Source organism: Ictidomys tridecemlineatus, chromosome X, assembly GCF_052094955.1.
Source record: "Ictidomys tridecemlineatus isolate mIctTri1 chromosome X, mIctTri1.hap1, whole genome shotgun sequence".
NCBI classification, from domain to species: domain Eukaryota; kingdom Metazoa; phylum Chordata; class Mammalia; order Rodentia; family Sciuridae; genus Ictidomys; species Ictidomys tridecemlineatus.
In genome coordinates, this window is record NC_135493.1 from 80978273 (window position 1) to 80991908 (window position 13636).

General features: G+C 45.3%; 2 protein-coding genes across 5 annotated transcripts in view; one reads left to right on the forward strand and one right to left on the reverse strand.

Annotated features, from left to right (window-relative positions):
* The first annotated feature begins 2241 nt into the window (after nucleotides 1-2241).
* Nucleotides 2242-7191, forward strand: Tsr2 (TSR2 ribosome maturation factor). Of its 2 annotated transcripts, XM_005339783.5 has the most exons (5): nucleotides 2242-2399; nucleotides 2564-2654; nucleotides 5281-5372; nucleotides 5907-6083; nucleotides 6327-7191. In XM_005339783.5, exons 1-5 carry the CDS (start codon nucleotides 2316-2318, stop codon nucleotides 6459-6461), a joined length of 579 nt encoding a protein of 192 aa, XP_005339840.1. In that variant the 5' UTR covers nucleotides 2242-2315; the 3' UTR covers nucleotides 6462-7191. The 2 variants fall into 2 exon arrangements, with proteins under 2 accessions (XP_005339840.1, XP_077890903.1); XM_078034777.1 differs by lacking the exon at nucleotides 2564-2654 and having other exon boundaries at nucleotides 2317-2399.
* A 156-nt stretch (nucleotides 7192-7347) lies between these two features.
* Fgd1 (FYVE, RhoGEF and PH domain containing 1) overlaps nucleotides 7348-13636 on the reverse strand; it is a 42597-nt gene continuing 36308 nt past the window's right edge. For all 3 annotated transcript variants that reach the window (XM_005339782.3, XM_040281276.2, XM_040281284.2), the window contains exons 13-18: nucleotides 12130-12160; nucleotides 11535-11636; nucleotides 11069-11194; nucleotides 10732-10893; nucleotides 9039-9182; nucleotides 7348-8295 (exon numbers count right to left, since the gene is read on the reverse strand). In XM_005339782.3, the coding sequence (XP_005339839.2) occupies nucleotides 7990-8295; nucleotides 9039-9182; nucleotides 10732-10893; nucleotides 11069-11194; nucleotides 11535-11636; nucleotides 12130-12160 (871 nt within the window). In that variant the 3' untranslated portion in view covers nucleotides 7348-7989. The remainder of the gene's footprint in view (nucleotides 8296-9038; nucleotides 9183-10731; nucleotides 10894-11068; nucleotides 11195-11534; nucleotides 11637-12129; nucleotides 12161-13636) is intronic.

Sequence of the window (13636 nt, forward strand, 5' to 3'; positions counted from 1 at the left end):
ACAGGGTCTCGCTGAGTTGTTTAAGGCCCCACTAAATTGCTAAGTGCTGGGTTTGAACTCACGATACTCCTGCCTCAACCTCCTAAATTGCTGAGAATACAGGCATGCACCACCACACCTGGCCACAATACCCAGTTTGATCTTTTCAAATAATCAACTTTTGGCTTCACTGATTTTCTCCATTGTCTATTTAACGTTTTCCTGCTCTTCTTCTTCTTATTTCCTTTTTCATGTTTGCTTTGGGATTACTTTTCTTTTGTCCTAAGCTTGTTAATTTAAGATCCTTCTTTTAAAATATTTATATAATGGGGGCCCACTTTATGCTTTTAATATAAACTTTGTTGCTTGGCAGCTTTTAGTTTTTTTTTTTTTTTTTTTTTTTGGTACTGTGGAGTACCCAAAGACACTTAACCAAAGAGCCACATCCCCAGCTCCCCTTTTTTAAAATTTGAGACAGGGTATTGCTAAATTTCTTAGGGCCTGGCTAAATTGCTGAAGCTGGCTTTGAACTTGCAATCCTCCTGTGTAGGCCTCTTGAGTTGCTGGGATTGTAGGCATGTGCCACCATGCCCAGCTTTGATGGCTTATTTTAAAATTGGCCCTTTCCCCTTTTATCTTCTTCTCCCCCATTTCCTAACAGTGGGAGGAAATAACATAACATTTTCCCCATTGCAGGCTAAGCTATCCTGTCCTTTACCGCTCAGAAAGCTATAACTGCCCACAAGAATGAAGAAACTCCAAACCCACATGCTGAAGCAATGACTCTCTCAAGAACACCAGGTGGATATTAACTAAGTATGACTGTTGATAATATTTAAACACCAGCCCTCCTATTCCTCTTTTTAAAGTGCTCTGTTCCCCTGGGAGAGAATCACAGTCTCTGGGACAGGAGTCCCCTGTGTTTCTCCCTTGCTAGCTGAACAATAAAACTTTTCCTTTTTCTCAATACCTTGTCCTCATTATTGGATTGGCAACAGACAAGGATTGAGATTTTGTTATCATTGACAACTACATTTAAAAAAAAAATACAGCTTCAAATTTCCCTCTAAGTGTTGTTCCAGCTATAGCTCACAAATTTTGGTATGCTGTTTTCATTTCAAAGTATTTTCTACTGTCTCTGTGAACTTTCTCCTTTTGGACCCATTCATTACTTTGGAGTGTACATTTCCATGTATTTCAGAAGTTTATTTCTGCTATTGATTTCTAATTTTACTCCATACTGTAACAGAGGTCCACTTTATGCTTTAAATAAGGCCCATGCTGCTCTGCCATTGCAACTTATTTTTTTTCATTTTTTAAAATATATATTTATTTTAGTTGTAAATGGACCTTTATTTTATTTATATGTGGTGCCGAGACTCGAACCCAGGGCCTCACACATGCTAGGCAAATGCTCTACCACTGAGCCACAACCCCATCCCCTTTTTTTCATTAATTTTTTTTTTTACTTGTAGTTGGACACAATACCTTTATTTTATTTATTTATTTATATTTTTAGTGCTGAGGATGGAACCCAGCACTTTGCACTACTGATTTTTAAAACGGACATTTTTCTTTTCTTTTGTGGTCCTGGGAATCAAATCCAAAGCCTGGGCCACATTCCCAGCCCTTTTTATTTATTTTTTAAAAAAATTTTAGATGGACATAGCACCTTTATTTTATTTATCTTTATGTGGTGCTAAGGATCGAGCCCTTGTACTAAGTGAGCACTCTACCAGGCAAGTGCACTACCACTGAGCTGCAATCCCAGCCCATTTTCTAGCCCTTTTTATTTTGAGACAGCGTCTTGCTAAGTTGCCCAGGCTGGTCTCAAACTTGTGATCCTCCTGCCTCACCCTTCATGCACCACTGTGCCCGGCTGATTTATGGACTAATTTATGGTAGATTCTGGAGAATGTTCTTGTGCACTTCAGAAAAATGTGTATTCTGCTCTCGTTGCTGCAGTGTTCCACAGATGTTAGCATGCTATTTATGACATATATTTTGTTTTTAGGCTAAGCTCCGTGAGTCCTCTGTCCCAGAGCCTGGAGTCTGTAGACCTAATAACTACCCCACATTTTTCTTGCGCAGCACCCACGGATCGGGAAATCGAGGCTCAGAAATCATTCACGTTGGTTGTCCTTTGATTTAATTATTACAAGTGTTAACTGTGGTGGTGTCATCAATCGGTCTGATAGACTTTTCTATTGCTCTGGTCTTGTTGCCAGGTCAGCGGAAAAGTCTGAGTCTGTTCTCAGAATCAGCTTTCGGTTGGTTCAGCCTGTAACGATCTGTGGCGGGATTGGGCCGCCTGGGTTTCACGTGGTACAGACTGGATGATGGCGGGCGCCGGGGAAGATGCACGAGCCCTCTTCAGGGCTGGCGTCCGCGCGGCGTTGGAGGCTTGGCCTGCTTTACAGGTGAGTGAGGCCACGGCAGAATCAAGGTTAAGGCCACCCGGGCAAAATAGGAATCGGCCCAGGCGAAGCGCCTGAGGCTTGGCAGCGGCGTAAGCGACAGATCATTCAGGCCACACCAGGCCAGTTCCCAAGCTGACGTGGTGGGCTTGGGCCTGTGTTCGCAGATCGCTGTAGAGAATGGATTCGGGGGCGTGCACAGCCAAGAGAAGGCGGAGTGGCTGGGGGGTGCAGTGGAGGATTACTTCATCCGCAATGGTGAGTGAATGGGAGGCAAAGCGATCTGTGTCTGGGCATGAAGAAGAGGGGCTCCATCCTGCTAAGTACGCACTTCCTCTTTAGCGGTTGTCGGTTGGTACCTGGACCGCGGTGGAATGAACGCAGGCTTTGGAGTCAGAATTCTATCTTAAGGGGCGTGCCACGGAATCATGCTTTCGCCCTGAGCAAGGCATTTTACCTACTGAGACTCAGTTTTCTAATTCCCAAAAATGAATGTAAGAGTCTCTACCCGCAGTGCTGTCCAGTAGAATTGTGTGTCATCCATAACGTAACTTACAAACCGTTGGGCTGTGGTTGTAGCTCAGTGGTAGAACACTTGCTTATCATGCTTAAGGTCCTGGGTTCCAACCCCAGCACCCCCCACACACACACACACCCGTTTTTTACTAAAGCAAAGAGAGGCACATGAAATTAATAATACATACTTTTCAACTCACACTCAAAATATTTTAGTATACCATAAGTATAAAACATTATTGAGCCAGGGGTGGTAGTGCATGCCTGTGATCCCACTAAGTGGGGAGGCTGAGGCAGGATGATAGCAAGTTGGAGGCCAGCTTGGGCAATTTAGTGAAACCCTGTTTCCAAAGTAAAATTTTTAGAAAGATCTGGTGATGTAGCTCAGTGCCTAGGGCCCTGGATCAAGTTCCCAGTTCCACAAAAACAAAACATTATTGAAATATTTTTTATGTTTTTTAGTATTAAGTGTTCAAACTCTGGTAATTTCATTTTAGCCCATCTCAGTTTGGCCTAGCCGCATTTCAAGTGCTCAGTAACCACATGTGGCTATTTCCTGTCTTGAGGATTATGCAAGAACAAGTGGCTCAGAAGGGGGCCTGTTGCATTCTATGGTTTTTTATAAAATTATTCATTTTTTTAGCCTTGGAGATGATATCAGACAGTCATATCTCAAGAAAGTTTACAATCTAGTGAGGGTTGTAAATGGGTAAATGGACAGTTAAAACACTGGGAGATAAGTGTTCTGATAAAGGGGAGCTTGTAATTATTCTGGTTACAGGGACCTTGGAGAGAGGCTTCTCAGGGAAGTGGTGATTAGACTGGGTCTTAAGGGATGAGAAGGAGTTAATTGAATAGGAGAGGCGAAGAAAATAACACTCATGAATACTGTAGTATGAGGAGATAATGTGCTATATTTGGAAAGTGACAGAGGGCTCTATTGTGAAGGAGTAGTAGAGAATGAGGCTAGAGGTAGGGAGACCTTTCCCCCCAAAGAGTAAGATCTGGAAGGCCTTATGTGCCTTTGATTTTATCCTTTAGGCCAGTGTTTGCCAAAATGCATGCTATGGAAAACTTGTCCAGTTAGATGTTCAGTGAAGAAAAAACTTCTCCAGTCAAATTATGTAAGTTCTTTTTCTTCAGCTTCCACTTGGGAGTCACAACATAACACTCATTAACATATTGAAGACATGCATAAGGATAAGAATCACTAAGAACCCTGTTTGCCTTTGTTTTCCATTAACATTCTATGGATAGCTTCCCTTAAAATCAACAGAACAGATGTTTCCCAAAGGCAAACTATGAAACACTGCAGTAGGTGGTAAAAATTTATGGGCAGGTTCTAAGGTGAGTCATAGGATGGGATTTGTTGGATAGAAAGTAACAGTATAGAGCATAGAGTGAAGACAGAAAGACTGAAGGGAAGGTTGTTTTGGTCTAGAAAATGATGAGGTCTGAAGTAGGGCAATGACAATGGTCACAGAAAAGAAAGGAATGGATTATGGCATTGGAGAGTACTTGGCAGGAGAGGGGTGAGGGAAAAAGAGACAGGTTTCTGGTTTGAGTGACTGGGTGGGTGGCTTAGGTGCCTTTTGTAGAACAGAGGAACTCTGGAGGATGAGGTTTGGAGGGTAAGGTGATAAGTCTTTGGATTTGGAGGTCTGAGGCACCTGTGAAACATCTATATACATACATACTCTGAGTTGGAGACAGAGTTGGGTGATATGAGCTTTGAGTGGTAGGGAAAAGCAAGAGGCTTGATGAGTTCTCCCAGGGAGACCATAGAGACAGAAGAGAGATTGAGGAACTTGGTATAAGACATTTTTGAGTTATTCTCTAATTCAGAAAATGTAGAGAACATTGGCCCATAAGATGACTGAAGCCCAAAGAGGAAGACTTGGCCAGAGTCCCATTACAGGATGTGATTTTAGTCATTGGAAGTGGCACATCCATTTCTTCCTAGCCCTTTGGTCTGTGGCTTCCTGTATCAATGGAGCCACAGTTGTAATAGATCTATATATTTTAAACACTTCAGCCCATGAGTGATGGATATTTACACAGATTAGGGATCTCCCCTTTGCCATTCATTGGGTTGAGTGACTTCTTATTACAGATATTCAAGGAGGGCACTACTAGACCCACCGACAGAAGAGGCTGAGAGAGAAGTAAGTAGTTTATACAAGATAACATAGAAGGGAGGCCAGTTAGAATAGGCCAGATGAAAGAGAGCACTCTAGTGAATAAAAGGCTCACGGTTTGGTCTTTTACCTCCAACCAGATTCAGACCTACCAAGTACGTATTGAAAAGTAATGGGCAGGGGTGAAGTTGCCTGGTCTTTGACAGAGGGTCCTATCCTTTCCTACTCAGCTGACTTGGAGCTGGATGAGGTGGAAGACTTCCTTGGGGAGCTGATGACAAATGAGTTTGATACAGTTGTGGAGGATGGGAGTCTGCCCCAGGTGAGATTATCATGGACACAACTGCTACCTCCCCTACCTGTCATCTTTCTTCTCCTCAGGCATATGTTTTGGGCTTTAACTGTTCTTTTCTTGGGTCCTGCACAAGATGCTTCTAAGACTCCTTTAGCCCAGAGGAAAAGGTCTAGTCTTTCTAGGTCTTTTCAAACCTTACATTTCTTATATTTCTTCATATATTATTCCCATCCGGGCCTGTATCTAACCCCAGTAGATTTCTACCTCTGCTATGGTTAACACTGCTCCCCCTGATGAGATTGCTCTCCCTTTGACATCTTCTGTCTTTGAAAGTCTAGTTCTAGTGCCTTTCCTACTAGGAAGCCCTCCTTCAATGCTTCAGACCCTCACCTGAGCCCTACATATGTGATTTCTTCATTAGCAAACTTGTTAGGGAGGAAACAGCCCCATTCTCTTCTGGAAAATACAACTCTTTCCATAGTCTTGCTGCAAGCACAGACTGATTATATATATAGTAGATTCTCTGGAAAAATCTAAGCTGGTTGAATGTTTTCTTGGTAGGTGAGCCAGCAGTTGCAGACCATGTTCCACCACTTCCAGAAGGGTGATGGGGCTGCTCTGAGGGAGATGGCCTCCCACATCACCCAAAAAAAGTGCAAAGTCAAAGCCACTGCACTCAAGGCAGCCAAAGAGACTGATGGGGATCAAGATGATGCAGACAGCGTGGAAGAGATGGAGGTGAAAGGGGTGCTCCTTGGGTGGTGGGGGGATGCAGATGTTTTCAGTTTTCTGGGGGAGGATCTAAAATCACAGAAATGATTGGGGGTGATTATTTCTGGAGGTTGTGGTATTATCCAGAGAGGCATAGGTTATAGCCAGTCCTGGGGAAGTTGGGAGCAGAGCCTGGGTCTACAATGGCTAGTGTATTTAACACTCTATCATGTACTTCTCTTCTATTTTTTATATTTCTTGTATTCACAGGTCACAGCTACAAATGATGGGGCTACCACAGATGGGGTCTCCCCCCAGCCTGAACCCTCTGATCCAAACTCCCAGAATATTAAGGAAGAGGATATAGTGGAAGATGGTTGGACCATTGTCCGGAGAAAGAAATGAGTGGGGCTGGAATTGGTTTGGGCCCTTGTTTTCTAGGTATTCGAAACTTATTTGTAGGGCTTTTATGGAGGGCTATAGACCTCTGGATTGGTTATACTATCCCCACCCTCTTTCTTGTTCCTCTGTGCAGTTCCCTACAGGGGAAGAAAAGCCCTAAGGTTCTTGGTTTTGGGGGGTCTAAGGCACTTGGTCCAACATACCCCCTTGGGCTTTAAGTTATCTGAGTGATGAGGCCAGTTTTCCCAGCATAGTTCCTCTTGGGTGCAGTCAGTGAAGAGGAGGGATGAGTGAATGTGGGCATGGATGGAGGAGCTAGACTCTGGTGGATACTAGACAGGAGGATTATGGAGAGGATGAGCCTGGGGACCAGTACTCAGTGCCAAGAGCTGGCTGGGTCAGGAATGGTGAGATGAACATGCAGATGAAAGAAAAGTTGAAGATGTAAGCAAAAGTAGCTGTGGTGCCTCTCCCTTACCCCACCCCACCCGACACATACCAACTCTTATTCCTGCTCAGAGCTTAAAACCTCCCAGGAATGCTCCCTTCCTCCAGCCCAGCCTCTCACCCCAGGTTCCCTTAGGAATTCTAAGATCTTGGCAAGGTGGTGAGCTTGGAAGAAGAGTTGGGCTATTTTCTGTCTCCTCCAACCTCTTTCCTCATTCTTTATCCCATCCCATTTAAGTTCAGGGATGAGGCTTATGACCCTAATAAATAATACCCTCTTGTTTAATCTGTGGCTTGACCTGTGAGTAGCCTTGGAATCAGTCTTTTGGGAGTTGAACTTGAGAGTTCGGCAAGGGAGTGGTTTCTGGGCCCACCCTAGTAGCCTGGTACTTTGTATAAACAAACTATATGGATGAATGGAACACAGCAGTGCTCTGAAAGGTACTGTAAGCCTGAAATAAACTGTATTTTTCTTTAAAAAAAAAAAAAAACAAAACAAAGAGTATCCATTGTCCTCCCCCCTGTTCCCTTGTCCTGCCCGGTGGCCCTGCCATGGGTCTGGACGATAAAATACTGGGTAGCCTTGGAGCTGGGTAGAAGCTATAAGCCATGGGAGAGGCAGGAGGGGTCTAGTCACCACTCCACGTGGAGTTGTACACGTGAAGACACTGGCTGAGGAGACAGGAGTGGTTTGGGGTTCCAGGGTCAGTGGCAGAGCTGGCACTTTGAATCCAGAACTCCTGCCTCTGATGCTTTTGAGGGAAATTGGGTGGAGGCAGGATCTGTGGGGTATTGTTTTTTTTTGGGGGGGGGAACAGCCTAATTCAGGTGGGTATAGCAACAGCTCCTACCCTCCCTGGAGATGGGGATTTAAAAAAATGAATATCACTGTAGGAATACTTTTTAAAAGCCCACGTTTTGTGAAAAGATGAATTAAAAAACCAAGACCCAGCATTCGGGATTGAAAGTGCCCGTGATGGGAGTTCAAGTATTGACTGAGCTGGGAAGGAGGGGGCTGGAACCCCCCAACTGGACATGGGCAGCTAGTGTGTGGGATGGGGGCTCCCAGTTCCCCCCAAACCCTCTAGGTCTTGTCTCGGGTCTGGGGGACTTCGGGGGGTTCAGCAGTGGCTCCTGAAGCTGCCACTGGTGGCTCTTCCATCTCCCTGTCCTCGGACAGTGTGGGCCCTGGGCAGAACGTGTCCCCACGGCCTGCCCGGCCAAGCACAGCCATCCAGCGTCGCTGGAGCTCCTCTGTTTCAGGGCTGAAGTACCAGCTTAGGTGGCTCTGGGTGATCTTGAAGACGTGTCTTCTGTCGGGCCTCTCCCCTGCCTCAGGAGGCCCCACCTCGAAGCCAATGAGGGGCAGGCTGCGCTGGGCTTTCACATCCTGTGGAGGAGGGATAGGGCTGGGATCACCTGGGGGCTGGACATTCCCCTTTGCCCCAACTTATAACGGGTTTTGCATGTGCTCCCCTTTTTCTTCCCCTGCTCAAGAAGATTTCCTTGGTTAGGGGCCATAGTGCGTGCCTATAACCCAGTAACTCAGAAGGCGGAGTCAGGAAGATCAAAAGTCAGGCCAATCTCAGCAACTTAGTGAGATCCTATCAAATATTACATAAGGACTAGGGATCTCAGTGGTAAAGCATCCCTGAGATCAATCCCTAGTACCAAAAAGAAAAAAAAAATTACTTGGCCTTATTGTAACCAATAGGAAAATGTTTGAACTGGGGCTAGAATGCAGGCTGCTTCAAATACCCGTTTCCTCCCGTACCCCAAAATAGATGGGCTTGTCTCTGGCACAGTGTTTTCAGGACTTTGTCTAGGTCATTGCCCCTATTTACATGCTTTTCCCCACTCCAAATTGAACCTAGTAGTGCCCTGTCTTCACTCCTGATTCTTCCAGAAAGCCAGCTTCTACCCCCAAATTCACCTGTTTTCCCTACATGCCTTGGCCCACAACCACTCCTTGTCTCTAGTCAATCTTTGTCACACAAGGGTGGGAATTCTAACTTTCCCTTAGGTAGTTACCCTATCCCCCCAAGGCCAAGGAAAGGTCAAAGGACTGGAGAGAAGGCGGCTAGCCTGATTTTGCCAGGTGGCTGAAAAGACCCAAAGGAATAGGATGCACACCTGAGGGGCTCCGTAGATGTACAGCACCAAGGGTTCATTCTCAGGGACCACGAACCATGCCTTGTGCCATCCTTTCCCACCCTTCTCCATGTAGTGCAGGAAGCTGCAGATGACACTGTTCTCTGCTGCCACGGAGGCCTGTTTCTGTAGTCAGAGACATGGGGTGGTGTCAATGTTGATAGAAGGCCTAGCCTGACTCCTCTTGGCTTAAAGAGCCCCTTAGTGTATAGATTCTTATTCCCATGTCTTAGAGGAAAACAGTGAAGCTCAGGTGGCAGAATTGATTTGCCTGGTGCCACCCAGAAAGTCAGGTAGAGTCAAAGCTAGGCTTATCTGTCTGGCTCAGGCCAGGGCTGCTGCTTCTAGAACAGGGAAGAGGGGGTATAGTCCTCAGCAGGGGCATCTAATAAATGTCTGTCAGGCACTCTTACTTCTGTCAGTCTATTTATTCAAGTCATTCACACATTCATACCTCACCTTTTTTCATCTTTCATCACATTCATTTGTACACTCAAGAGGCAATCTAGCATTATGGTTAAGGGGTGGGTAGGTGGGTGGTAAATGTAGTCTGGCTCAGAATTCCAGCTCTAGATGAAAATGCATGGTCTTGGAAGGAGAGCACAGAGAGCTGTTGTAAACATCAAATGAATTAATACATGTAAATATTACTCTGTGCTAGGGCTAGTTCCTAGCACAGAGTAAGCACTCTAGGTGTTAAATAATAGTTTGTAAAAACAAACCCTTGGGCTGGGGTTGTGGCTAAGCAGCAGAGTGCTTGCCTAGCACATGTGAGGCCCTGGGTTCGATCCTCAGCACCACATAAAAATAAATAAATAAAGATATTGTGTCCAACTAAAAAATAAATATTAAAAAAACTCAAAATGTATACATGTACATGTGTCTAGAAAGATAGGAAGGATTGATGTTAGCAGCTGTGTCTAGGTAAAAGGAATATAGTATTTTGTTGCTTTTTGTTTATGCTGTCTTATTTAGCCTACTTTGTAATGAGAAAAGGCAGTTTGTTAATTGAAAAAAAATCTTAGGCATGCAAGGTGGTGCGTGCCTATAGTGACAGGTACTTGAGAGACTGAGGCAGCTTTTCCAAGTTCAAGGCCAACCTGGGGAACATAGCCAGACCCTGTCTCAAAAACAATATAAGTCAGGCACAGTGGTGCATGCCTATAATCCCAGCAGCTCAGGAGGCTGAGACAAGAGAATCGCAAGTTCAAAGTCAGCCTCAGCAATGGCGAGGTGCTAAGCAACTCAGTTAGACCCTGTCTCTAAATAAAATACAAAATAAGGCTGGAGATGTGGCTCTTAGGCTACTGCCCCTGAGTTTAATCCCTGGTACCAATCAAACAAAAAGCAACACAAAACTCTAGCTTTGTCACTCACTGGCTATGTAATGGGCAAATAATCTCTCTGGGGCTCAGTTTCCTTATTTGAAAACTAGGGATATTAATAGCATGAGGTAGGTTAGTTACTGTGAGGATTAAATGTGTAAAGCATTTCGAAATAATTACTGTGTTTCATTCACTCTTGCACTCATTTTATTCACTCCAAGCCTGGATCACTTGATCAACAGACGCACATCATACCCTAATATTTTAGAGATTCCCAGGCTTCCTCAATCATACTAGCTAGGTGGCTGATGCCCACTTGTGGGATATTTGGTTAGGGGCCTGGCTCTTACCTCTAGGATGGATCTCCGGCGCTGAGGCGTATGCTGGCTGCAGGCTGGACTGCTCCCAGGCACCCCATGCAAGGCCACGTAGCAGTCAGTGCACACACGGTTGGAGCGGTTGTTGTCATAGATAAGGCGGGCCCGGAACTCGGAGCACTTCCCACAAACCACCTGGGGTGGCAAGTGGGCAAGAGCAGCCTGATTCCAGTGGGCCTTCCCTTCAATGTATCAACTCCCACAGCAGACTTGCAGCCTCCCCCCACTTGGAGGGTGCCCACTTATAAGTGAGTCTTTGGGCTGTCAGCCCAAACCCTCCTGAGCTCCGCCCCTGCCTCCCAACACTCACATGCCCGCAGGCCTTGCAGTGGTGCCTGCGTTTGGTGATGGAATTGAAAGGCTCCTGACAGCGCATGCACATGGTGACTTCCTTTTCCCGGATGGGTGTAGGTGCCCGCTTCCCAAGATCCACGTTCTAGGGGGAGGGCCAGTTCCCAGGTCAGAGACAGTTCTTCCTCTGCCCAGTCCAACCAGTCCTTGTTCCTGCCCCAAGGCTTAGATCATCACAGCGGGGTTGGGGGGGGGGGCGCGGGCAGCAGACAGTCAGAAGCTCTGCCTTTGAGTCTGGCTTTGCTCCATCTCACTGTGTGTCTTTTCCTTTGGGGGCCCTAGTTTCCCCACTGATTTTTCTGTGGCCCTACCAACAGAAGACTGCACATTGACTCCAGAAGGGGAGTGGATCATTGCAAGGGAAGGTGGGAATTTGGAGGCCTGGATAGGGTCCCAGTATAGGAGGAGAGGTTAGGGACTCTTACTGGAGAGTTGGGGGGTGTGTCTTCATCTTCCCTATTTGTTGAGTTCAACAGTTTGAAGGTCTCCAGCGTCTGCTCATGCTTCAGGAGGGTGGAGTTGATGGCCTGGTGAGGGAGGATCAAAAAATGAGAGATCAGATTGCCCTACAAGCCACCCATTTCCATCCTCACCTCACCTTCCTATGCTATCCTGGAGTCAGAAAACTTGAGTTCTGTCCCTGCTAGGCATATGACCTTGAGCAAATTCCTCCCAATCCAAGTCTCAGTGTTATAATTATAAAATGAGGGAGGGGAGCAATAATTGAAAAACCAGGGGCCAGCTTTTCTGGCCCCTGTCTGGGCATAAGGTTTTATAGGGCTTGACTCACCAGGATCACACCCTCAAAGAAGACAGTTTTCTAACAGAAGAATTTGTAAGATTCTGTTTAACCTCTGGACCTCAGTTTGCTTATCTGTAATATGGGAATGCTAAAATTCATTGGAAGGCAAGTGTCCAAGGCCATAGTGTTCAGATGTGTTTTGGGGAAGAGGCCACCAACCCCTATGACACCTGTTAATACTTTTCCAGCCCCCACCACAAAGTCTTCTTGGATGTTACCTGGACCCAGTCTTTCTTCTCCTCCTCTGTCCTTGGGGGAAAAAAGATGTTGGGTTAGGCAGGTCAACAAAAAGCAATTGGAACAAAAAAAAAAGCAACTGGAGAGTTGGGAATATAGCTCAGTGGAAGAATGCTTGCCTAGCAGGCATACATGAGACTCTGGGTTTGATCCCCAGCACTGTGGGGGGAAAGGCAACAACAATGACAACAACAACAACAAAAGCAACTGGTGTGGCAAAGAGCCAGTGTTTTAGAATTAGACAGACCTGGGTTTGACTATCTTCTTCACTTATTACTATGTGACTGGGGACCTGCCCCAGCCTGAAGTTTGGATGGGGGTTTTTAAGGAAACTTTCCTCAGGGAGGTACAAGGGTTAATGTAAAGGAGTAAGGGTGAAGTGGGTGTGAGTATGGAACATACACAAAACCACATCAATAATTCCCTGTGGCTGGAATGTCAAGTTTGAGAAAGGAAGCAGTTTATTTTGTTTTCATTTGTAACAGAAAGATGATTATCACTCTTTGTGTTATTCTTAGCATAACTGAGGTGAAAGATAAAATGTCAATCAATGTGAGGTTTTCTTCCCTTTGCCTTCTTCCTGGACTCTCCTGTCTGCCCTCCATTCTCTCAGGTCTCTGCCCTGGTATAGCTTCATCAACTGCTCACTAGGAATAGGACCCCAAACTCTTGCTGCCTTCTATCTGGCCTATTTTAATTTCTTTCCTCATCCACACACTCTAGACATCAAAAACATTCTTCCAATATGAAAGTTCAATTATATCCCTAGAAACACTTCATGAAAAAGTAAGGATGCAAGTCAATATTTAGCTCCAAGAATGTCCACTGCAAGGCATTTTTATTATAGTAAAAACTTGAAGCAGTTTAAGCATCTGACAATAGAGATCAGGTTAAAACAAAACAGATCATCCATGTCATTACTACAAGAAGACATTAGCTGGGCATGGTGGTGCACACATGTAATCCCAGCAGCTCAGGAGGTTGAGCCATAAGGAAGTTCAAGGCCAGCCTCAGCCACTTAGTGAGGTCTTAAGCAATTTAGTGAGACCTGTCTCAAAATAAAAAAATAAAAGGGGGCTAGGAATGTGGCTCAGAGCTTAAGCACCCTGGATTCAATCTCTGGTACCCCCCCCCCAAAAAAAAATTAATGGGGATGTGGCTCAGCCCTTGTCTGGCATGGTGAGGCCCTGGGATTTATCCCCAGCACAGAGAGAAAGAGAGAAAGAAAAAGAGCTGGGGGATGGAGAGGGAGAAGAGAGCTATTAATGGTATAGAATATTTATAATATGTTGAATGAAAAGAACACATATAAAATTATCTAATATCCAATATCCTATTTTTTTGGCACTGGGGATTGAACTCAAGTGCACTCTACCCCTGATCCTATTTTATTTCAAATTTTGAGACAGGGTCTCACCAAGTTGCTTATGGCCTTGCTAAATTGCAGAGGCTGGCCTTGAACTTGCAATCCTCCTGCTTTAGCCTCTG